The sequence below is a fragment of the Protobothrops mucrosquamatus genome, unplaced genomic scaffold (assembly GCF_001527695.2).
Source record: "Protobothrops mucrosquamatus isolate PMUCROS unplaced genomic scaffold, P.Mucros_1.0 scaffold1143, whole genome shotgun sequence".
NCBI lineage: Eukaryota > Metazoa > Chordata > Lepidosauria > Squamata > Viperidae > Protobothrops > Protobothrops mucrosquamatus.
Window position 1 is genome coordinate 153,306 of NW_015387359.1, and position 23,753 is coordinate 177,058.

General features: G+C 40.1%; 3 protein-coding genes across 5 annotated transcripts in view; 2 read left to right on the top strand and 1 right to left on the bottom strand.

Moving 5' to 3' along the window:
* Nucleotides 1-4,127, top strand: part of LOC107291535 (smoothelin-like protein 1) — a 26,094-nt gene extending 21,967 nt beyond the window's left edge. The window contains 2 exon segments of the mRNA XM_015820545.1: nucleotides 1,726-1,932; nucleotides 3,369-4,127. Coding sequence (XP_015676031.1) covers nucleotides 1,726-1,870 — 145 coding nt within the window. The 3' untranslated portion in view covers nucleotides 1,871-1,932; nucleotides 3,369-4,127.
* A 3,863-nt stretch (nucleotides 4,128-7,990) lies between these two features.
* On the bottom strand, nucleotides 7,991-11,482 carry LOC107291536 (ubiquitin-conjugating enzyme E2 L5). Of its 2 annotated transcripts, none has more exons than XM_015820547.2 (4): nucleotides 11,414-11,482; nucleotides 9,408-9,503; nucleotides 8,930-9,116; nucleotides 7,991-8,813 (listed from the first exon to the last, which is right to left on the bottom strand). In XM_015820547.2, exons 1-4 carry the CDS (start codon nucleotides 11,441-11,443, stop codon nucleotides 8,659-8,661), a joined length of 468 nt encoding a protein of 155 aa, XP_015676033.1. In that variant the 5' UTR covers nucleotides 11,444-11,482; the 3' UTR covers nucleotides 7,991-8,658. The 2 variants fall into 2 exon arrangements, with proteins under 2 accessions (XP_015676033.1, XP_015676032.1); XM_015820546.2 differs by lacking the exon at nucleotides 11,414-11,482 and adding an exon at nucleotides 10,461-10,627.
* A 7,895-nt stretch (nucleotides 11,483-19,377) lies between these two features.
* Nucleotides 19,378-23,753, top strand: part of SERPING1 (serpin family G member 1) — a 16,639-nt gene continuing 12,263 nt past the window's right edge. The window contains exons 1-2 of one of the 2 annotated variants that reach the window (XM_015820548.1): nucleotides 19,378-19,694; nucleotides 22,937-23,083. In XM_015820548.1, coding sequence (XP_015676034.1) covers nucleotides 19,635-19,694; nucleotides 22,937-23,083 — 207 coding nt within the window. In that variant the 5' untranslated portion in view covers nucleotides 19,378-19,634. The remainder of the gene's footprint in view (nucleotides 19,695-22,936; nucleotides 23,084-23,753) is intronic. The other variant, XM_015820549.1, reaches the window with a different exon arrangement.

The window sequence follows — 23,753 nt, forward strand, 5'->3', positions numbered from 1 at the left end:
GAAGCCAGGCTCGTGTACCCTCCCGGGCCGCCAGCACCAGCCAGGAGGGGCACGGATCCAGCAAACATGTGGCTGCACTCAGTCTCCCCAGGACGCTGTCCACGTCATCGGGAGTCACAGAGTCAAACTCCTCCCAAATAACGGTCTCAAGACCTGCTCCTGTCACCTCCCCCGGGGCCACCCAGTCGGAGTCCAAACCACCAATCCTATCTATATTTAGCAGCAATATTTTGGATCAGTTTTAAAGTTTGTGAAAAAATCTCCCTAGGCAACCCTACATGCAGCAGACTGCAATAGTCTAATCTTATTGCTGTAAGATAAACATAGATGACAATGGCCTAGTTATCTTTACAGTATTCAGGGGTGTCTGCCAATGACAAATGTTTTTTTTTTTTTGCTCCTACCTAGCAGTTAGACATCGCCAGCTAAAATTCACACAGATCCATCAAGCTGAGAATCTGAATTTTAAAAGAATACAGGGTTTTACAAAGAGACTGACTTTTATTTCTCCAATCCATAAAGTTATCTGCTATTAGTTTCCCAACTTCTTTGGGTTGACCCATATTCCTTCTCAGATAGCCAGGACCAAGAATATAACTATAGTCAGAATTATTGAAACATCCAGCTACAGAACATCTATGAGAATTAGCAATATCAGAACAGAGATTAAAAAAAAAAAAAATCAGCCCAACGCTAAGCTTGAAACCAATCTGTAGAATTTTAAAAGCCTGGAGTTATTATCTTTTATTTGTTAGCAACTCTTGTTTCAAAAAGAAATAGTTATAACGGACATATTAGTGAGGTTTGCTAGCTAAGGAGTTTTTTGACAACTGCTTCCTTTAACACTGTAGGGACTGTTTCACAAGGAAAAATTAGTTATGTCTTAGCTGATCAACCTTCAACTGTTAAGCATGATAAAACAGGAAATTTCAAGAAATCAACACACCTTCAAGCACATTATCATAACAACCTAAGTGTCCTCTGGATCAGATTGAAGTCTAATCTAGACCAGAGCTGTGTTCTTCAATAGTTAAACATAAATCTTGAGTAGCAACCTCCCACTTGTCCTTCAGTGGTGGTATTGACATGCACACTATTGTACCTCTGAACTTGGAGGTAGCATACAACCATCATAAATAATAATCGGTAATTATCTGCTGTATGAAGGAAAGCAGCACATTTTTAAAACATAACAGACGCAAACGAAGCAGCAACAATAATTTCTTTGAGGACACCCCTTAAAAAATTGCTAAATCAATTAATGTACTGATGATGCTGAATAAATGTCAAGCTTCAAGATAACATTAAGCTCTGAAGGAAAGAATTTAAAGCCTTTGAATAGCCAGCCTTGAAGAAGCAGGAGCCCTTGCTAGATAATTGGACAAAGGAAAATGATAGTCAGATAATCAAAAGCAAGAGTAGGTTCTGCATTTGTAATATGTAACCCAGAGTTTCAAAATAGTTAATTTCAGTGATTTATGGTGTCTTAAGTGTTGCTCTTGTGCTATAATGAAATCTATTCAACTTAAACAGGCAAGAGGTTCAAATTAACTACCTTCTTGGACTTCACTGTGATTTTGGAAATCTTTGCATCCTGGTCCAATTCTCTAGAATAAGGCTTGTTAATTCTTGTTAATTCTGGTGATGAAGGGCTATATTCAAGCTGCTTTGCCAAATCATTGAGGTATGCAGCAGAGTTGATCATTTGTCCATCTTTTTTTCCAGGAAATATGCAGACTGTGCTCAACTCCTGGAGGTGGATGACATGGTGCACATGAGTGTTCCTGATAATAAGTGCATCTACACCTATATCCAGGAACTTTATCGCAGCTTGGTGGAGAAAGGACTAGTAAAGACCAAGAAGAAATAGAAATGCAAAGCAGGCTTTGGCTTCAGGCTCATTGGAAGCTATATAAAAACTTGGTAGGACAGGTAAGAGGGTTTCTGTGATTCTCATCTTCAAAGGGGACTATCTCCTTGACATTCTAGAATCACATTAAGTGCAACTAGATAAAACCAAAAGGAGTGGACAATAGAAGAATTGAGATCTTGCTCATTTGTAGCACATGGAAAAGAAGAACTTTAGTTTTGTTTTTAAATTATTCCATCTTCCAGATCAAGCTTAGAACACCTACATGTGCTTAGATAGTAGGTTAAAAAATTAAAGTTTCATATTTAGCTTAAAAATCTTCAACATATTCCTTCAAAATCTTATCATGTGGTTGTTGTTGTTTTGGCATAACCAATGTTATTGTCCTACCCTAAGAATTTGGAAATGATGCTCTTATTGGGATATAGTATATTTTCCTTCGGTGATCTCAAATTCCTTCATGCCATGTTAATTTATTAGCTACCAAGTACTATAGTATTGTATCTTCATGCCATGTTAGTTTATTAGCTACCAAGTACTATAGTATTGTATTCCTTCATGCCATGTTAGTTTATTAGCTACCAAGTACTAGTTATCTTATTAGCTACCAAGTACTATAGTATTGTATTCCTTCATGCCATGTTAGTTTATTAGCTACCAAGTACTATAGTATTGTATCTTCATGCCATGTTAGTTTATTAGCTACCAAGTACTATAGTATTGTATTTCCATTAAATGGAAATGTCTGTTGATGATGTTGCTACTTTAGTCAGTAGAAAAACAACAAAGGTCAATACATGAATGATTACGAAATGCTTAAAGATGTTAAAAGTGTTTTCATCACTAGAAAAGTCCATCTTAATGGTAGGGATCTTAACATTCTTATTACTGGGAAGATAAGCCATTTTGGCTTGCAAGACCATTTTATTTCTAGATATTCTGTTTAAATAAACAGAATATCTAGAAATAAAATAAATGTTGCTGTTTCCACTTCCAACTGAATTTTAGAGGTCTAGTGCATGTTGGTGCAGTAAAAATGGCACACAAAGACAGTTACTTGTGAAAGAATGGTCCCAGGCAAAAAGCAGCATAGTATTCTGGCATGGACTCCAGAAGATGGTAGAGGACAGGAAGGCCTGGAGGAACATTGTCCATTGGGTCGCGATGGGTTGGACATGACTTCGCAACTAACAACAATTCTGGCATTGACTGCCCTGTAGATATGAGACTTCATGCATTAAGATGTCCAATACACATGGAGGGGTCTAGATTGCGAAAAGACTTTATTCAACAGCTGGATCTTTTCCACATTAAAGCTTATAGGATTTCAAAGAAACATAGGGGGCGTGGTTCTTCTGTACCCAATTGTCAGGTAGGCTGGCCTATAAACCTGCTTAGAAACCCTGTAGAAATCTTAACAGTTGTTGGGAAGCTAGGCTTGGCTTCTGTGTTTTCTCCAAGAGACCTCAAATTTGGATTTTTTTTTTAAATTTTTCAGAGGGAATGCAACATGGGATGTATATATTCTGCAATTTTCCAAGCATGGCACTGGAACCAACTACTACTACTTAACCCTCATTAGCAGTAAAATCTGCTATGCACCACCCTTCTGCCACCTGAAAAGAGCAGGAAAGGAACGCTTACTGATGCCATGCCAGCATTTCAAGCAGAGCAGAACTGAGTCTGCCCCATATGTACGAGACTCAGAAGAAGTGTTACCATCAGCAACTCTGCATCCTCTTTTTGGGTTGCAAAAGTGTTCCTGCAACCCATGCTGCAATCACTCTTTCCCTGACCAGGCACCGGTACTATTAAAGCACAACTGTACCAAGTCAAGGTTGTCACACAATATTTTTATGCTGCATTCTGTTTTAGCAATGGCAGCTCAGGTGCCCTACGGCGTGGTTTCCAAGGGAGAATGCAAACATGTTCTCTGTTTGAAGTAGCTGCCCAGGCATATTAGAATGGTTTGAGCAGTGCAGCATATGTGACCCAATCTTATGTTTTGTTTACTAAGAAATAAGCTCCTCTGCATTCAGCTATTCACCAAACCATTGAACTTTGAGCAAAGAAATCACACTGTGCAGATAAGAGGCTAAGAATAAACAAGCTGACTGGAGGGAGAGGGGGATTCCCTCCTTTGTGGTTTACAGGAAAAGTGCTGGGCAAACATCAAATGACAAAGCTTTCAATGTTGTGTGGCAATGAAAACCTCTCTGGAGGCAGAGATTTACATGGGGTGATTTTGCTCTGTTCTCGGCAGCCTGGAAGGGCTTGGGAGAAGAACCAGTTGAAATTGTTCAGAAGACAGCTCATTTTACAAGATGGCAAACAGGATCTAATTCGGAGTAAAAAAACAAACAAACCCCACTTTGCCTCTTCTTCCCACTTTTAAATATAAACACACCACATTTAGAAAGGGGAGAGGAGAAGGAGGAGGGCTTTAAGGCTGAACTAAAGAGGAAGGAGGGCTGCAAACTGTTTCTTATTTATTGAAATCAAAAGACAAGTGTACACGCTGGCATTTTAGTTTGCAGAAATACATACTCCTTTTTTAGGCCTATTTCCTGGTGGCCAATGCAAGTACATTCAGAGGAGAAACTTAACTTTAAAAAGGAGGGAGCTTGAAAAGAAAGCAAGTGTAGGAAAGTCCTAGGAAAGCAAGATCTAGTGCAGGGGTCCTCAAACTTGGCCACTTTAAGACTTGTGGACTTCAACTTCCAGAATTCCCCAGCCAGCATGGCTGGCTGGGGAATTCTGGGAGTTGAAGTCCACAAATCTTAAAAGTGGCCAAGTTTGAGGACACCTGATCTAGTGGTTTACTCTGCTCTGTTGCTAAAGTCCTACTCTAAGAAGCTTCAACAACCACATGCCTCAGTGAGACTCGTGCTGCCTGAAGCCATTCAGCTCAAGCCCAAAGGAGCTGTGCTTTCTGAGTAATGAGAGGCAATTCACTGCTTTTTCTCTCCTAGGTCAGATATGCTGAACTAAAACTAAAAGCAGTATAATCTTTGGAGATAGTTTTTAAACTGTTTTTTTGTTGGAATAAGTGAAAGAGGAAAAGGAACAAAAAAGAATTGATGCAAAAATGTAGTACCGGTAAGTAGACAAGGAAGTTACAAAAAGTTGTACAAATAGTGCTCAGCATATTACTGATGAAGAATTAACCCTTTAAATATATTGGATTTTTTTATGGGTAATTCTTCGTCATTGATATACTGAGCACTAACTGTACAGCTTTATTCTTATTTTGATACCAGTAAAGGAAAAAATTATTTGATCCCCTGAAATCCGTTTTTTTGGGGGGGGGGGGATTTTTGTTGTTGTTATTCTGTCTCTCACTGTTAAAATAAACTTACCATTAAAATGATAGACTGATCATTTCTTTGTCAGTGGAAAAATGTACAAAATCAGCAGGGGATCAAATATTTTTTCCCTCACTGTAATAAGGAAAAGGATTTTAGAGAGATCTTTTTGAATCTCTGCACCCGAGTGCCAGAGTTTCCACTACTTGTTATTTAAAGATACCACAAAAAGCCAAGAAAGTAGCACTATTGAAAACACTGTAGGTCAGTGATGGCGAACCTTTTAGAGACCGAGTGCCCAAATTGCAACCCAAAACCCACTTATGCATCGTCGGGTGCCGGGTGGGTGTGGCCCATTGGCTGGGTGTGGTCAATTGGGTGGGCGTGGCTGCGGTGGTAATGGCAGACTGGGTGGGACTAAAATGATCAATCAATCAATTCCAACTTTGCAAGATCTTTTTTTTCCCTGCAAGAAGTTGAAATTGACTGATTGATTGAACCTTTTCTTTTTTTTGCACACAACGGCGGAGGCCTAAAGCAAAAAGATTTTATAAAACCCAGCTGAAGGCCTAGGACTGGGGCGATGGTGTGCGTGCCCACAGAGAGGGCTCTGAGTGCTGCCTCTGGCACCCGTGCCATAGGTTCGCCACCACTGCTGTAGGTGAATATTTTGCTTCTGACTTCCCCTTTGTAATACTCTTAATAGATACTTAGCAGTATCAATAACTAATACTATCTTTGGAGATACTGAACACCGGAGTCGGTGTACATCATTGTGATTTATGAGAATGATTCAACTAGACAACAGCGGCCCCCAACCCCACCGCACTGACCAAGAATCACTGCTTGTATTTTGGCCCATGTTTAAGCACTGGAGCAGGAGGGAAAGCATCAAAATAGACTTGCTTTGCCCCCTCCAGAGCCCTCTCTAGAGATGTACAATAGCTGTCTTCTATGGCCACTCCACCCCAACTGAGGTATCTCAAAATCTGATCGATACTTTCTTAACACCTCCACCAGAATAACAGAATGAGAGTTGGGCCCTTGGAGATCTTCTAATCCAACCCCCTGCCCTGCTCAAGCAGGAAACCCTATAAATGGTTGTCCAACCTCTTCTTAATAAAAATAATAATAGTAAAGTTGGAAGGGACCTTGAAGGTCATCTAGTCCAACCCCCTGCTCAGGCAGGAAACCCTATACCATTTCGGACAAATGGCTGTCCAGTCTCTTCTTAAAAATTTCCAGTGTTGGAGCATTCACCACTTCTGGAGGCAGGTTGTTCCACTGGTTAATTGTTCTAACTGTCAGGAAGTTTCTCCTTAGTTCTAGGTTGCTTCTCTCCTTGATTAGTTTCCACCTGTTGCTTCTTGTCCTGCCTCCAGGCGCTTTGGAAAATAGCTTGACTCCCTCTTCTTTGTGGCAGCCCCTGAGATATTGGAACACTGCTATCATGTCCCCCCTCGTCCTTCTCTTCATTAAACTAGACATACCCAATTCCAGCAGCCGTTCCTTATATGTTTTAGCCTCCAGTCCCCTAATCATCTTTGTTGCTCTTCTCTGTACTCTTTCTAAAGTCTCAACATCTTTTTTACATCGCGGTGACCAAAACCTCCAGTGTTAGAGCAGCCACAACTTCTGGAGGCAAGTCGTTTCACTGATAATTGTTCTGTCAGGAAATATATCCTTAGTTCTAGGTTGGTTCTCTCCTTGATTAGTTTCCATCCATTGCTTGTCTCACCTTCTGGTGCTTTAGAGAATAGGTTGACCCCCTCTTCTTTGTGGTAGCCCCTCAAATATTGGAACACTATTATGTCATCCTCAGTCCTTCTTTTTATTAAACTAGACATACCAAGATTAGCAAAATTCTGTTATACTTCACAGAACTGCTCCTTAGCAGATACTGGATATTTGATTCATTGTAGCAAGAAGAAACTTCGGACAGGCAAAAAATAATGCCTGAAATAATGGTCCCTTTCTCGCTTTCTAGGGGTACTTATGTGCTTTGCCTACAAGCTTTGCCTACCGATACAAAACTGATATCATACCAATACAATCAGTTACACAATGTCGTTTTGTTAACAATACATATGTTTGTGAAGCCACATGCATTGTTAACAGTTGTTAGAACTCTGCATAGGTGTTAGAATCAAATTCACATACAGCAAATGAAAAGAAAACAATAAGACACCAAGAATCTGTAATGGCAGTAATGTATCATTATTTGCAATAAATTATTGTCTACATTTATTACAGAACAGAAAATCAGCTCAAAGTATAATTTCATGATGATGGGGTGGGGAGTTAAATAGCAACACAACCTATGCCAGTGATGGCGAACCTTTTAGAGACCGAGTGCCCAAACTGTAACCCAAAACCCACTTATGCATTGTCGGGTGCCAGGTGGGTGTGGCTGCAGTGGTAACAGCAGACTGGGTGGGACTAAAAACTTCAATCAATCAATTCCCACTTTGCAAGAGTTTTTTTCCCGCAAGAAGTTGAAATTGACTGATTGATTGAACTTTTTTTTTTGCAGGAGGCCTAAAGCGAAAAGGTTTTATAAAACCCAGCTGAAGGCCTAGGAGTGGGGCGTCGGCACGCGTGTCCACAGAGAGGGCTCTGAGTGCCGCCTCTGGCACCCGTGCCATAGGTTCGCCACGACTGACCTATGCAATTACTAAAGCTTAAGAAAGAAAGAGAGAAACTGCAATACATTAAATCAATTAAACTTTGAATCAAAAAGGAAATATTTGGAAACAATCCTAAAGTATTATAGGAGTGACTATGAAAATGGAAACATATAAGGAAGAATAAATTAGAATTAAGAATGTGTTTATTTTCTTCATCCAAGGTAAATATACTAGCAAGAGAATGGCATATAGCAAAGCATCAAATGCCATATTCTTTTTTCCAGAAGCATTCCTATTGGTCTATTCCTGATAAGTCATTCTTTGCTTTCACAGCAAATCTCTCAGCTTTTCCCCTCCTCTTATCAACCCAGTTTTTCTGTATTTGGAAAATAGAAAACTTAGTACTTTAAGTTTTCTCTGTGGAATTCTAACTCTACTTCTCTGATGTACTCCTGAAACTTTGCAAATGTCCTAATTTGTTCTGCTCTTTTGGAGGAAAATATTGTTCTGTTTTAGAAAACTGTGTCATCTCTTCAGTTTGATTTGAAATTTATTGAAATCCAGGTACTGGGTTTAAAGCCAGAACTACCCTTTCAGGAAATAGATTTTAGCTTCAGGATGGGGAAAGCAACACAAGTTTTCATTCATATTCAGACACAGACCTTTAACTTAATAAAACGAATCCGTGTCTCATCTTTGAATCTATGTTTGTTCAAGGGTATGAATGTTTCCCAAATGAATAGTTCTGGCTTTAATGTCAGAAAAATCCAAGTTTTCATCATGCACAAAGATTTGTGGGGCTAAAAAAAATAAAATAGGCAATTATGTAAGGTGGACTCCAGTCGGGGAGAACAGGTCATTCGCAAGGCCGCTTCTCACTGAAATTGCTGGTGTGATCTTCTGCCCGTAACAGGAATGTCTCATGATCTTCCGCGAACTCCTTGGCCAAGTCTGGACGTAGCGGGCTTTGTAATTCAGGCATATTTAGCAGATGGATCAAGGCCTGAATTACTACAGAAAAGAATAAAAGCGACACTTCCTTGAAGCAGAGAAAAACATACACAAAATGGCAATTGAATAAAAGCCATCCAGCAGCCCCAGTTCTATCCATCCAGCCCATGTCATACCTTGGTCTATCTTTGTATAAGGCTGCCAGTCCGTCTTGCTGATGATTGGCAGGCAGAGTTTACCCTCCTCATCCACATTGGGGTGGTAGATCTGGGTTTTGAAGCTTACAGTGGGAGGCTTGAGTGGATACTCACATGGAAATTCTATCTCAATCCAGAAGGCTCCTTTATTGTATGGAGGCTTATCCTGGGTATAAGGACAGGAACAAGCATGATTCATAGCAGGAGGCTAGGGAATGCAGTTTTCCTTGCAGACCAAACTAAAGAATTAAAGATGTCAGCCCCTTCCCAAATGGTGAACAAGTAAAGCCTTTTAGTACCCCAAGTTGAAAATGTAATCCACTCCACTAAGACTCTGATACTTAGTGGTGTTTTCATGACAACTCAAATCAGCATGCTAGTTTATTCTGACAGGTACATTGCAATTTCCTGCAAGCTCTCAGTCCCAATTGTTCTTATTTAGCTCCCTTGAGCTCACCGGCAATAGAAGTCCTTTCCAAAGGAGAATATTGGTCACATCGGCTTGAATATCCCGGAAGCATTGTAACCCTGATTTCTTAATGGCATCAAGTTCCTGAAAAGACAAAAATGAACAAAATAGTAATAGTAATAGTATTACTAATAGTAGTAATAGTAGTAGTAGTAGTAGTAATAATAATAATAATAATAATCATAATAATAATAATAATAATAATAATAATTGAGAAGACAGCAACAGACAGTAAGTGCCACCTATGCAAAGAAGCTGAAGAAACAGTGGACCACCTGGTAAGCTGCTGCAAGAAGATTGCACAGACTGACTACAAGCAGCGGCATGACAAAGTAGCAACAATGGTGCATTGGAAGATCTGCAAGAAATATCATTTGCCTGTAAGCAAAAACTGGTGAGATCATAAAATAGAGAAAGTCATAGAAAATGATAAAATTAAACTGCTCTGGGACTTCAGAATTCAAACAGAAAAGCACCTGCAACAAAACACCCCGGATTTAACAATTGTCAATAAGAAAGACAAAAAAAGTCTGGATAGTGGACATGGCAATGCCTGGAGACAGCAGAATAGACGAGAAAGAACTGGAGAAGATAACAAAATACAAAGACCTACAAATAGAAATAGAAAGACTGTGGCAAAAGCAAGCAAAGGTAGCACCAATAGTAATAGGCGCCTTGAGTGCAATCCCAAAACAACTGGAGCACCACTTGAACACCATTGGCATTGACAAATTCGCTATTAGTCAATTGCAGAAGGCGGCGTTCCTAGGAACTGCTTCCATCTTGCGATGATATCTGTAATACCATCAAACATCCACATCTGCCTATCCCAGGTCCTGGGTAAGGACTCAATAGGTAGACAAAATGCCAAATCCAGTCTGAACATCTGGCTGACTGTGCGATGAGCCATAATAATAATAATAATAATAATAATAATAATAATAATAATAATAATAATAATAATAATAATAATAATAATAATAATAATAATAATAATAATAATAATAATAATAATAATATAATAATAATAATAATACACACAACAAAATAGTTCCAAAACCAATGCTGACAGTAGCCGGACACATTTTCCAGCAACGCTGGCATGTTTCTATGCTAGCCTTCCCCCAACCTAGTGCTCTCATCCTGGATTTAAGATGGAATTATGTGAGTTGAAATCCAATGAATCCGGAGCGACTCTTCTTTTCATTTTCAAGTCACTGTAAAACGCAATTGGCTTATATCTAGTAGCGCACAGATCCGCTTTATGGCTTTTTCTGAGTCGCAGGTCACTTCACATTCTCCAGGCAGCTTTTGAGTTTGGTTCTGTTTCCTCCTCCCTCGGCAAAGCTTTCCAGTCCACAGTAAACGAAACCGAAAGCATCGAAGAGCTATTTTCCCCTAGCGGCCTTGGTTTCAAGCATTTTTCCTTCAAAATAGGGCTACCCGCAGCCGGTAGGCTCAAAATTATCCCTCTCCGGCTCTTAAAGGAGGCATCCTGGGCACCAAATTATTAAAACATGCGAGGACACTCCAGACAGATGCTCCTCCAGGCCACGTATCGGAGAGCATCCCGTTAAAAGCTATCCTCTCCAAGCCAAAACTGAAACTAAGTATTTAAAGGCTGAAGCTAAACATTTTCTGCCGAAACTCTCTAAAAATAAACCCCACCGTAAACCCCGCCAAAGGGGCAGCTTGCCGGAGTCTGCTAACTGCCTGCCCACCCCATCCCGGTTAAGCCTCGGGAACTGCCTGGTTGCCTGGCAAGCATCTCTTACTGTTTCCTCCTGGAGATGCCGGAGGGTCTCCCCCCAGAGGTGCCGGTTCGAGACCCCTCGTCTCCTCCTCCTCCTCCAAAGAGGCGCGTCTTAGCAACCTCAATCGCTTGCGACCTTTTCTGAAGCACAACGCGCCTCTCCTTTCGCGCCCCTTCCGCCTTCCTCGAGATGCCTCGAAGCCCTAAAAGGGTCTCCCGACCTCCGCGTAAACCTGCTTACCTTCGCCACCCTCCGGCTGGCTGCCGCCATTTTCCTTCGATCCGATCACGAATGCGCTGCCCCCCCCCCCGATCCCTCTCGCGCACCAGGCAGGGAGAGGAGGAGTAGGGTCGCCTCCGCCAAAGGATCCCTTGCTGCTGCTTCTGCGCTGCGCTGCGCTCTCTTGGTCGGACGCCGGTCTTTCCGCTCAGCGATCAACTCTGCCCCTTTCCCTAGCAACACCAGATTCAATTAAAATCCCGGCTACTACAGTCCCTGTATTCAGAGTTTCTCGGCAGCGGAAGGCAACACAATGAAACCTTAAACAAAGGAATAAAATGAAAGACCCGAGAAACATTCTCTAGTCTAGTACAACCTAGCGAGATTATGTCCCAGGCAGTTTCTAACTCTGTTTCTTCTGTGCCGAGCTATTATGAGGAGCGCGTCTGGAAAAGATAATGGGCCCCTTTCTTTTTTCCCTTTCTTTTTACTCCTCAGGGTGCATCGTAAATAGTGAGATGTGAGTGAGTCAAAAAATAATTCCCGTTCTTGCATATGCATTGCCTTCTCGGTGTAGGTTTCGTTTTCATAAACTACTTCGAAGAACGTTGTTCGAACGGTTTTGTGTAGAAGCAGGAGCAGAATCCGTATGTCAGCTTTCCATCAAACTGGCTGAAGAAGATAGGAATTGTGGTTTAAAATATGAGGATGTCCAATGGTTACAGCTAGCATATCTGAGCTGCAAAACCAAAGTCCCAGATAATCACTAAATGGTAGCAAGGAGATTAAAAAAAAACCCTCTTAATGTGTTGGTACCATCTAGTGAACTTTAGGATTTCTGCAAGTCTGATATAGTAGCCACAGCATGGAGAAAGCAAGCAGATGTACTCTGGAGTAAACAATTTTAAGTCGTTAAAAATATTATCCGTGGATATAGATCACAGGTAAGCAGTTTTCATTAGCTTGAGAACTGCATAAGACATTGCATTGCATGTTTTGTTTTATTCTTCATTCCTCATTCCAATTGGACTCTATAGTTTATAATACATACAGCATATTAGTCAAAAAACTGCTAATATTAAAAAGTAATAATAAGGTTACACTAGACTAGAAGTAACATTACACCAGAAGCGTATGTCTCCATTAACTAGTTAAAATAAACAGTATGGTATGCCTAATGCTCAGTGTAATTCCTGGCTGGAAAATGTATATGTTCTCTCCAGCAATTGAAAATGGTCGTATAGAAGGTCAAGTTCTGTTCTCTATTATCTCAGAGAGCAGAATAGGAGATTATCAGTTTAAATTACATAAAGGGAATTATATAAAGGGAAATTCACCAAAGAAAGAAAAAAAAATATCTGAGAAGAACTAGACATAGTAGACCACTATATATACCTTGGCCAACGGATCTCAATGGAAGGTAATACAATAAAGGAAATTGAATGGCTTATTAAATGTGGTTGGCAGTCATTCGGCAAGCTAAGCATAATTTTCAAGAACAACCACCTAGGCTTGAAGAGAAAAGTTTTCCATCAGTGTGTGCTACGTGCTCTAACATATGCCAGTGAAACATGGACGCTCACCTCACAATCAATACAAAAGCTATGAGTGGCGCAAAGAGCCATAGAAAGATACATGCTCGGCATCACAAGATAGAAAGACCTGCACATGGATTAGAGAACAAACGAAAGTATACTATATCATCAAGAGAGAAAAAGAATTGAAATAGAAATGGGCTGGTCACATGGCAAGAAGAACTGATGGCAGATGGATTAAGGCAGTCATGGATCCCACTTGATAAAAAGCATCCACAAAAGAGACCTAAAACAAGATTGATTGACCACATCAACAAGTACTACGGGCCCAATTGGCAAAAGAAAGCTCAGGACAGTTTTGGTTGGAAACATGTGGAAAAGGCCTTCATCCTACAGTGGATTGTTGTTGTTGTTAATTGCGAAGTCATGTCCGACCCATCGCAACCCCATGGACAACGTTCCTCCAGNCTTCTCCAGCACCATAGTTCAAAGGCCTCAATTCTTTGTCGCTCAGCCTTTCTTATGGTCCAACTTTCACAGCCATACATTGCAACTGGGAAAACCATGGCCTTGACTATACGCACTTTTGTTGGCAGGGTGATGTCTCTGCTTTTTAGTATGCTGTCTAGATTTGCCATAGCTTTCCTCCCCAGGAGCAAGCGTCTTTTAATTTCTTGGCTGCAATGCCCATCTGCGGCAGTCTTGGAGCCCAGGAAAATAAAATCTGTCACTACTTCCATTTCTTCCCCATCTGTTTGCCAGGAATTGAGAGGGCCGGATGCCATGATTTGGTTTTCTTAATGTTGAGTTTCACGCCTTTGCTTGAGTTTCCTTTGCATTCCCCTTCTTCACCCGCATCAAGAGGCTCTTTAGTTCCTCTTTACTTTCTGCCATTAGAGTGGTATCATCTGCATATCTTAGGTTGTTGATATTTCTCCCGGAAATCTTAATTCCAACTTTTGATTCATCTAGCCCTGCCTTTCTCATGATGTGCTCTGCATATAAGTTAAATAGGCAGGACGACAGTATACCGCCTTGCCGGACTCCTTTCCCAATTTTGAACCAATCAGTGGTTCCGTGTCCAGTTCTCACTGTTGCTTCTTGACCCACATATAGGTTTCTCAGGAGACAAATAAGATGGTCTGGTACTCCCATCTCTTTAAGAACTTGCCACAATTTGTTGTGATCCACACAATCAAAGGCTTTAGCATAGTCAATGAAGCAGAAGTAGATGTTTTTCTGGAACTCCCTAGTTTTTTCCATGATCCAGCGTATGTTGGCAATTTGATCTCTAGTTCCTCTGCCTCTTCGAAATCCTGCCTCTACTTCTGGTAGTTCTCGATCCACATACTGCTGGAGTCTAGCTTGTAGGATTCTAAGCATAACTTTACTAGCAGGTGAAATGAGTGTAATGGTGTGATAGTTTGAACATTCTTTGGCATTGCCTTTCTTTGGAATTGGAATGTAAACTGACCTTTTCCAATCCTGTGGCCACTGTTGAGTTTTCCAGATTTGCTGGCAAATTGAGTGTAGCACTTTTACTGCATCATCTTTTAAAATTTTGAATAGTTCAGCTGGAATACTGTCACCTCCACTAGCTTTGTTGTTGCTCAGATTTCCTAAGGCCCATTTCACTTCACATTCTAGGATGTCTAGACAATGGCTAAAATTATGATGATGATGAAAGGGAATTTCTTACTGATTCTTAGGAAAGCTTGCTAACAATGATATCAGTTGACAATGGAAGCAAGTACAGTATTGTGAAAAGTGATGGTCTCTCTTTCACTGTGCGTATTCAGGCAGAAGCTAACTACTGTAATGCTTTAATTTGATTTCCTTCACTGGATTGGATTTGATCTGCATGGCCCCTTCCTACTCTTCACAATTCCTTTCACAATTCAAGGATATTATTTGCTCTGCTTGCAGGTCTNCTCTCTCTCTCTCTCTCTCTCTCTCTCTCTCTCTCTCTCTCTCTCTCTCTCTCTCTCTCTCTCTCTCTCTCTCTCTCTCATCATTCCAGTTGTCAAGTTTCACAGTTCTTCCCTGCCTTAGGCAGAAAAAATTCAGATATGTACATGTTATGTACATGCATATAGTATTGATTTATTGTTCCCTTCTTCCTTTCTTTATCCTTAAAAGCACTAGTGGTTTCATATATGCATCTTGCACATTTTCTGATAAGGTCTAAGCAGAGCTTCAGGGGAAATACCAGCATTTTTAAATGCTTTGGCGTAGAAGTGTTTACTAATATAAGTGCCACTACCAAATCACCTAATAACCTACCAATGTCCAAAGGTCCAGATACCACACCAGAGAAAAAGTATTATCTCTTGATGGGAGAAAAGTGAAACAGAAGCTGTAATATTACATAGAAGTAAGTGTTAGTAAAGAATGCTTCAACCCTGCTTCATAACGGTAATTATTTAATTATGAAAGACAAAGGGAAATGGTCTACTTTCAATAATAACAAATTATTTATATAGAAGGAAACACTTTCTGCACCCCATATAAATCCTCCTCCTCCTCTTCCTTCTGAAATCTGGCTGCCAAGTCTAGTTAAAACATCTCTTTCAGAGCTTGCATAATGTTTGAGATGTCATCATAGATCACACATGGACAAAGGGTGGATTGCATGTTTGACATATTTTTGTAAGAACAGAAGGTGAGTCAGAGACACCATGTTTGCAGAAGATTTTGAATGGAAACAATGACTCTGGTTTGGTAGAGACAAATCCCAATCATAAGCTGTGAGAAGTTAGATCCTGTTTTTCCACTCATGGTGATAAAATAATACACAGTTTTGTTAAATTTTGAAATTGTGAAAAAGAAACAGTATATTTCAACACAGTCATGATCAGAAGGAGAAAAACTGACATTAAACTATAGATAACTCTTGAGATTTATGAAAACATGCATCCCTGAATCTATGTGCATACTGCACATACCTTGTGGGTTTTGCTGAAATGAACCAGGTGCAGGGTCAGAGATGAAAAAAAAATAACATACTGAAGTGTAAAATTGCTAAAGAAGGTGCTTCTGCAGTTAAACCAAGATATGAAGTTTTAGAAGCAAAGGCATTTGTAGATCTTCATGCTATTTCAAAAACAATTCATGTCAAAAGGCTACATGCAAGGGATACCCTCCTAGCAATTCTGGAAATTGAAGTCTACATACATATTTTAAAGATACCATGGTTGAGGAACACTGCCTTATAAGATGAGGGAATCATCCAAAAGGAAGCTAACCCTAAGACAGGAGCCTTCAAACTTGGCCCTTTTATGACTTGTGGACTTCAACTTCCAGAATTCCTCAGCCAGGCACACTGGCTGAGGAATTCTGGGACTTGAAGTCCACAAGTCATAAAAGGGCCAAGTTTGAAGACCCCTGCCCTAAGTCATGTGCAGGACCTAGTGAGAGATGAAAATGAACAGAAGTGACAAAAAGAAGCCCACGAAAGAGTTGAAAACTGCCATGGAAATACCTTTTAGCCACATTTCATTTCAAAAGAGGCAATATTCAAAAATGAGGAAATTGGTAGAAAGGAAGTAAAAAAGCATGTCAACATAATATGAAATAAGAAAGTATAATGCAAATCAAGAAAGTCTAGGAAATCACCAGCATGTTTAATGAGCAATGTCAAGAAAACTATTAGATACATGGAAACACTCAAAGATCATTTCACAAAATGGAAGTTTGGTCAAATGCAGATAACAAAAACAGCATAGGTATGAACAAAAGAAAGGCAAGTAGGCAATAAGGATTTTTTTTAAATGATTTTGAAGAACTTGTTGACATATTCATTAATAATAATGACTTCATTGTTTCATTAAATAACTCGGAGGCAGAAACAATCAAATGAGGCCTTTGGACTATTGGATACCAATGGCTTACTAAGGAGGGTGAGATAATTGTATTTATTCATTACAGAAAATATGAGATAGAGTCTTAGAACCTGAGGCTGGAATCATAAATTACATTAAACTAAGTGTCTGGCTGGATTAGCACAAAATACTAAACCATAAACCATGGGTTAAACCAGAAATTCTAGATTCATACCACATACTTAGCTAATATGAAACAAACCATGCATCCATGTATATATGAATTCTTAAGATGAAAATAACTTCACTAATAACATTTAAAACCAAGCAAATATTGACATCTATATTTGAGTTCACACTTAATCCAAATGTAAAATTGCTAATTTTCTAACTAATATCTTTTACAGGCCTTAAAATTTAACTTGTCAGTTGGTTGCTGTCTTCTTTTTTTAAAGTCCTTTTATGGAAGATTGAAAAGTAGCATAGAATTGGGAACTTCATTCATTTATGACTTTCCAGTTAATAATAAATTGTACAACCATACCTGGAATATTGTGTGCAGATCTGTTTAAATCTGCATACTGCTCGGTTGCTGAAATTCTAATTTCAGTCTTTCCCATGAATGATCATAGTAGGAACAGAATGGAGGGCCATTTATCCTGCTCTAAATGAGCACCATAGCCGATTTCTAGAGAATGCAAATGAAGCTTAACATTAGTGATATAGGATCTGAAGTGGCATAGGTTCTCCTGCTTGAGCAGGGGGTTGGACTAGAAGACCTCCAGGGTCCCTTCCAACTCCGTTATTCTGTGATTGTTTTTTCCTTTAGAAGCCATGGGATAATTCTCTGGTCTAGTTTTATCCTCAGATATAACTATGCAATAGTCCACTGGTAACTGTATCACTCTTATGCTCAGCTGATCTGCACATCTTCTTCCCCCTATTATAGTTTGTAAACCATGGATTATGGATGAACGTAGGATGATGTAAAATGCAAGAGTAGCAGCAGCAGTTACCTTCTAAAGCTAAATGGCTTAATGGATGAAGACTCCCAGAAGTTCATAACTTCATGAGGACATTCAAGAGTGCTGCCGGTCTAGGGGAGGAGTTGCCCTGGTGCGCAGAAGAATCAAGAATCTTTTGCAGGAGAAACAAAAATATTTCTTATGGCACGGTGAAGACAGATATATTCACTTTTATAAGCTTTTGTGGATCACAGCCATTTTGTTTAATGCAGCTGAGAAAGTGGCCCTTTCATGATATAAAGATAGCATAAGAGTATTGGTTGTAATACTTGAAAACTATCTAAATAAATGCTAAACACAGTGTTCTAGTTATAATCTTTTTAAGGATGTTCTGGCTGAGTTCACATTTTACAAAAGCCACACCCGTGTATCCATTATTTATTGTCTAATAATCCATAATTGACCGGGTTTACGCAACATGCTAAAACCAAACCAAACCATTCACTTTATGACATGTTCTTGAATGCACCAACATAGCCTGCTAGCCATATCTAGAGGAAATGTCCTCCTAAATTTTCATCTTCATCTCTTTCCTCACCCACTCCTTAGCCATTCCAATTTTAAAGTACTATTTTCTGTCTTCTCTTGGCACAAGACTTCCAAAGAAATCATTTCTGACACTTTGTGCACAATATTGGTGCTGGCACCTATTAAGAATATTTTAAGTGCTAGTAGAATAAAGGGGTTTTAAGACTTTGGAGGAACTTGAGAAATTCAACAGAGGGAGTTACGTGAAAACTCAGATCAAGAACAAGTGAACACGCTTGTGCAGTGAAATAAGAAAAGGAGGAACTGGTGCTGGATTTGCTACAAAGAAGAGATTTAATACATATAATTGAATAGGAATATAAATCACATATATATCATAGCATTTTGCTACATGTTTGCAACCAAGGATCATAAAGTGCAAACTGGATATACACAGTTGAATGATTATGAGACGTGGAGATTTTTAGCGTGTTGTTACTTCTCTTCATTGAAGTTATTTCCATATAAAAATCTGTAGCCTATAGGTTGCATTTCCAGATCACGTTTACAGCTACAAAATGTCATTTACTAAATTATCTTCCGAGTTCACAGAGCCCTCTCAAAACAAACTTAACACTATGCAAAAACATTTACTTGATTTAAGCAATCTTTTTAAAATAAGTTGTGAGAACATAATAAGCAGTTTGCAGGTACAGCTTGCTATTGTTTACCAATGTTATCTTTCTTTTTTCTGCATGATAGAATATTCTACAGGCTGGCCCATTATTTTATCCCCACCATCTTGATTTACAGGAATCCTCACTGAGAGGGGAATCAATCATCTTTAATTTTTAACTGATTCTGTTTAAAGCCAACCAATGGACTGATCATAGTCCTCCAATTTCACTCCCTCTTGTGCCATTCTCTCAAGGTAAGGTAATATATGTCACAACTGTTTGATTCTATTATCTATAGAAGTTTGCACAAAGAAAGTTGCTTCTTGTTCTCTTGTTTTTCTTCCATCAGAGAACTTCCTGTTTCCCCTCCTTGTTTGAAAAATCTCTTTATTTCATCATATTTTTCTAATTGTTTCTTTTCAGCGAGATCTGCTGGACTACTGGAATTCCCCCAGAGAGAGTGAAACTAAGTTGGGCTTAATCACATGATCAGAGATTGCGAAAAATGGGAGAGAGGAACATGCCAACAGCCAGAGAAGAACAACAAGGAGTTATTTGAGACGGGGAGAAAACCAGTGGCTGCTCTTCAGAATTCCTCCAGCAAGAAACTGTTTTGATACTTTTCAAGGAAGAAGATCAGAGAAGTAGGAGAGAGGCCTCCATTTTTGGTTGGGATTAAAAACGAGAGTCATTTTTTTGGTAGGCTTTCTGCCATCATGAAGACTTGGCTGGTTCCTCTGTGTTTGGCCATTATGGCCCTATCGAGTCTTCAGCAGGTGAGTGCCAGTTATTTACCTTATTAAGAGCAATGGAGAAGATTTAAACTTTTATTAGATTTCTGAGAGTATGCAGCATCCTAATGTTGGTTGGGATAAAGCTAGAAAGACTGCAGTCACAGGAGCAAGCCAAGGTTATGGTGGCAAACCTCTGGGAACCAAATACTGCTGATGTGGTTGATCATGCAGCTAGAGGCTGGGATCTGCCCTGCTTTTTTGGTCCTTTTAAGCTGGTGTAGGAAACCCCCTTCTGATTACTGGGCACTACCATCCATTCCCATTTTTAGTAGGGCTATAGAGGAGAATGGACATCTGACTTTGTCATTGGCCTCTACCAATGTAGTGCCTTACCAATGCTTTTATAATACTTGTTAGATTTCATATATGAATTTTCCTACGTACAGCTTTAGTGACGGGAGTTCTAGTCTTGTAGTGCTCAGAAGATAGTCCGAAACAGGAGAGAAAACTGCATTCTGGCAGCTTATGTGTAGCTGATTCTGTCACCAATAAATGCATTGCAGGGTTGTTGTTGTTTAATGCTTCTGGCTAGGAGGACTTCTTATGGCCATTTTCTGGTTATTATTTCTTGGGCTGTGTGAAGGTTCTTTGCTTTCCAAGCACTGGATACACCACAGCATAGCAAATCTGTACACAGTGCTTTATTGCACCACACACTTTCCCCAACAACAGGTTACTGTTCTGGGCCAACTCTATCCTTTTAGGACTTGGGAGCTGCTGCTGCTGCTGCTACTCAGCCCTTTGTGCTCTGTGTCCTTCAATACTCAATTCTTTAATGTTCAGTTCAAATGAAATCTTAACATCTATAAAGTAGCAAACAACGGTTATTATTTTTTTTCAAAAGGCCCTGCAGTAGGTGGGATGAGGGGCTGTTTCAGTGTGGATGCTCCTTTTCTGGTTGCTACTGAGCTTCCAGCAAAGTTCCAAGCTCCAGGCAAGAGCCTCACCAGGATATGCTGCCCAACGTAGCTTGTGATTCTGGCAATTGAATCCTCTTGCCTGCTTGTAATAGCTACCAGTTTCCAGGTGTTGCCTCTACTTCCCTATTTGGTTATCACTTTTCCTCCTACACACACCCCTCTGTCTTAGCATTTGCCATGGTAAGGTAAGGGCCTGGGCCATGTGAAGCTGCCACTAGATATCGCCCCCTCCCCTTGAAACATCAGAGTGTGGCTCCATTATCATAGGCTTGGATGCTTGTGAGTACAGTTGTGAGTGAATGTATGATTGCACGAGGGACGTGGTGGTGGGAAGCGTTTTTGTCTGGCTGCAGCTCTTTCCCAGGGCACAGAAAGCAACCCCAACTTCGCTCCCTGACGGGGCCAGGGATTAGGCAACCCATTTTGCCTATTCCCTTATCGGTCATTGCCAGCACTGCCTTTCCTTTGCAGCACTTGTTCCTGCAACAATCATTATCAGTCTGGACCCCCCCCCCTCCTTCCCAGAGTCCTCGTCTGCGCCTAGCCTAACTGACAAGTCACAGACGTGGGAAAAAGTTGTGGGGTGAGTGGGAAAGAGCACCCTGATGTTTCTCATGAACCCACCTCCACGCCTGTCACTTCTTCCAACACAGGCCTAATTACTTTTGAAAGAGCACTAAACTCATGTCCAAAACTAGCCTGGTTGAAAATGTGAAAGGAGGGGCACATTATGAAACTGGAGGAGCACCTCCATATTTATAAACTGTTGGACAACTAAACAACTAAACAACTAAGCCCATTGCTCAAAGCACTCGCCCTTATTTGCCCAACCCATCCATCCAATGCATTAGATCAGCGGTTCTCAACCTATGGGTCGTGACCCCATTTGGGGTCGATCGACCATTTCACGGGGGTCGCCAAGCAAGGCTGTCCGCCATTTTTTTCCCCTTTTCCGGCAAGTGCCTTACCTCCCTTGAGCTGGGCCAGCTGGTGGTTGGCCTGCTCCGTCTCTGCTGCTTGCCAGCTACGCCTTGCCGGTGCAGGGGGCGGAACCACGCATGCGCGGCGCTCCCGGGTAGGGAAAGTCCTCGACTTACGACCAGTTGGGTAGTCCTCGACTTACAACCGATTTAGTCCTCGACTTACGACCGGTTTAGTCCTCGACTTATGACCGGTTGGGGTCGCGGCATTAAAAAGGTTGAGAACCACTGCATTAGAGAGAGCAATTGCTAGATGGTCTCCTACTAGCAGATTGTATTTAATGGTAGAGGAAACAAAGCCAGAAAAATTCACCAATTGCTTTCCTTAATTTGTCTTCATTAAAACTGTTAAGGACAGCAACACATACTAGCCTTGCATTGCTGCTCAACGGGGCTCAGCACACTCTATATCAGCACACTCTTCTGCCAAGTCATGGACTGGAGAAATGCACATTAACATGCCCAAGAGAAAAACAGTCCTTAGTGAACTCCCTAGAGAGGAGCCAAGAAGCCAATAGGATTCCTAGTTCAGGTCCTTTGTAACCTGACACTGCCACCTCGTGGTTCAAATCAGATTTTAAATGTTTTCTAGGACAGTGCAAATTGCATGCACATCATATATACTGCTCACAAAAATAAAGGGAACGCAAACCCCTTCAGTTCCATGGTAAAATGTTCCCTTTATTTTTTTGAGCAGTATATTTATCTCTGAATTTAAGACAATCCTCTCCACAAAGGAAGAATAGACAACAACACCTCAGCCTGTTGTCAGCAAATCTAAGTCTGTTTTTTAAGGATAAATTATTAGGGCGGGAGAGTATTCTTCCTTCAAATATTGAAGATTTGAATGTTGACTGTTAAAAAGTTGAATTATCTATCTATTTTTTAACCAAATCAGAAAGCATTGTTGATATAAGAAATGCATGGTTACTATTTAGGATTTAGAAGATTATGCATTGAAATAACGGGTGTATTTCTCCATCACACCTTCCATCAAGGTTGCATACGGAAGAGAAACAGTTGCTGAGATGACTGAAGAATCGAAACTAAACAAATGCCAGGATAAAACCATTTGGCAGATAATCGTATCATGGTTTTTGAGTGAGCAGGTCTGATTCAAAATTCAGATCACAATTGTGTTAACTCTAACAACTAACACAATTTTGTTAATTCTCAAAAGGCATGTCCTCTAACTCTTCCTCGCAACTTTGAACTAAAACTGACACAATATAACTAACTTCTCTTTTAAATCAGAAAGAAAAGGTATTGTTTATGATGAAAGCAGACCACATTGATTTATCTAATGAGGATTTATTTTTTTAAGAAGTGCATCGTTGACGAGATAGATAATAGAAATGATATAACACCTACTCCCTTTCAAGAGGCTGAGAGAAGTGAAGAAACCGAGCAAACTCTGGATTCAGATACCAACACTGAGGATAAAGGACAGTTTGGAGAGGTGGATAATCAGGTGTGTTGGCTAATGGAGATCAGAACAGGAATTTTTAACTCTGCTTTCTTTTGCATTGAAAGTAATAGTCAATTTATTTTTAAAACGTAGGTATTCTACTATCTTAAATTTATTAAGGCATTATTACCCAGCAGCATTTTCATTCTGTTTTAGAAACATTATTAATACATCTCAAACTATTACCATATGGTCATGAAGAAATAAAAGAAAACATTTATTTATGCTCTCTGGTCAGCATGCAGGAGAAGATATGTATTTTCCATGTCTCAGAACCAAAAATTTAGAAAGAGCCATTTAGGATAAAATGTCTCATCTGCTTACAGCAATCATCAGTGTCCAGGACTGTCTCATTCTGAAAATCCATTCTCCTGCGACTTTTCCCTGAGGAAACTCAGCAGTATAGATCAAATGAAAGCCATGCAGCAGGCTGTCTGTGTCAGCCTGTTCAAAAACCTAACTTGTACTGAACTTGATAAGATAAGATAAGATAAGATAAGATAAGATAAGATAAGATAAGATAAGATAAGATAAGATAAGATAAGATAAGATAAGATAAGATAAGATAACCTTTATTGTCATTTTTATACTGTGGGCACAATGGCACACATCAAAAATGAAATTTAGTTGCCCGCTCTCAAAGTGAAACACATACATGACACACACCTAAACA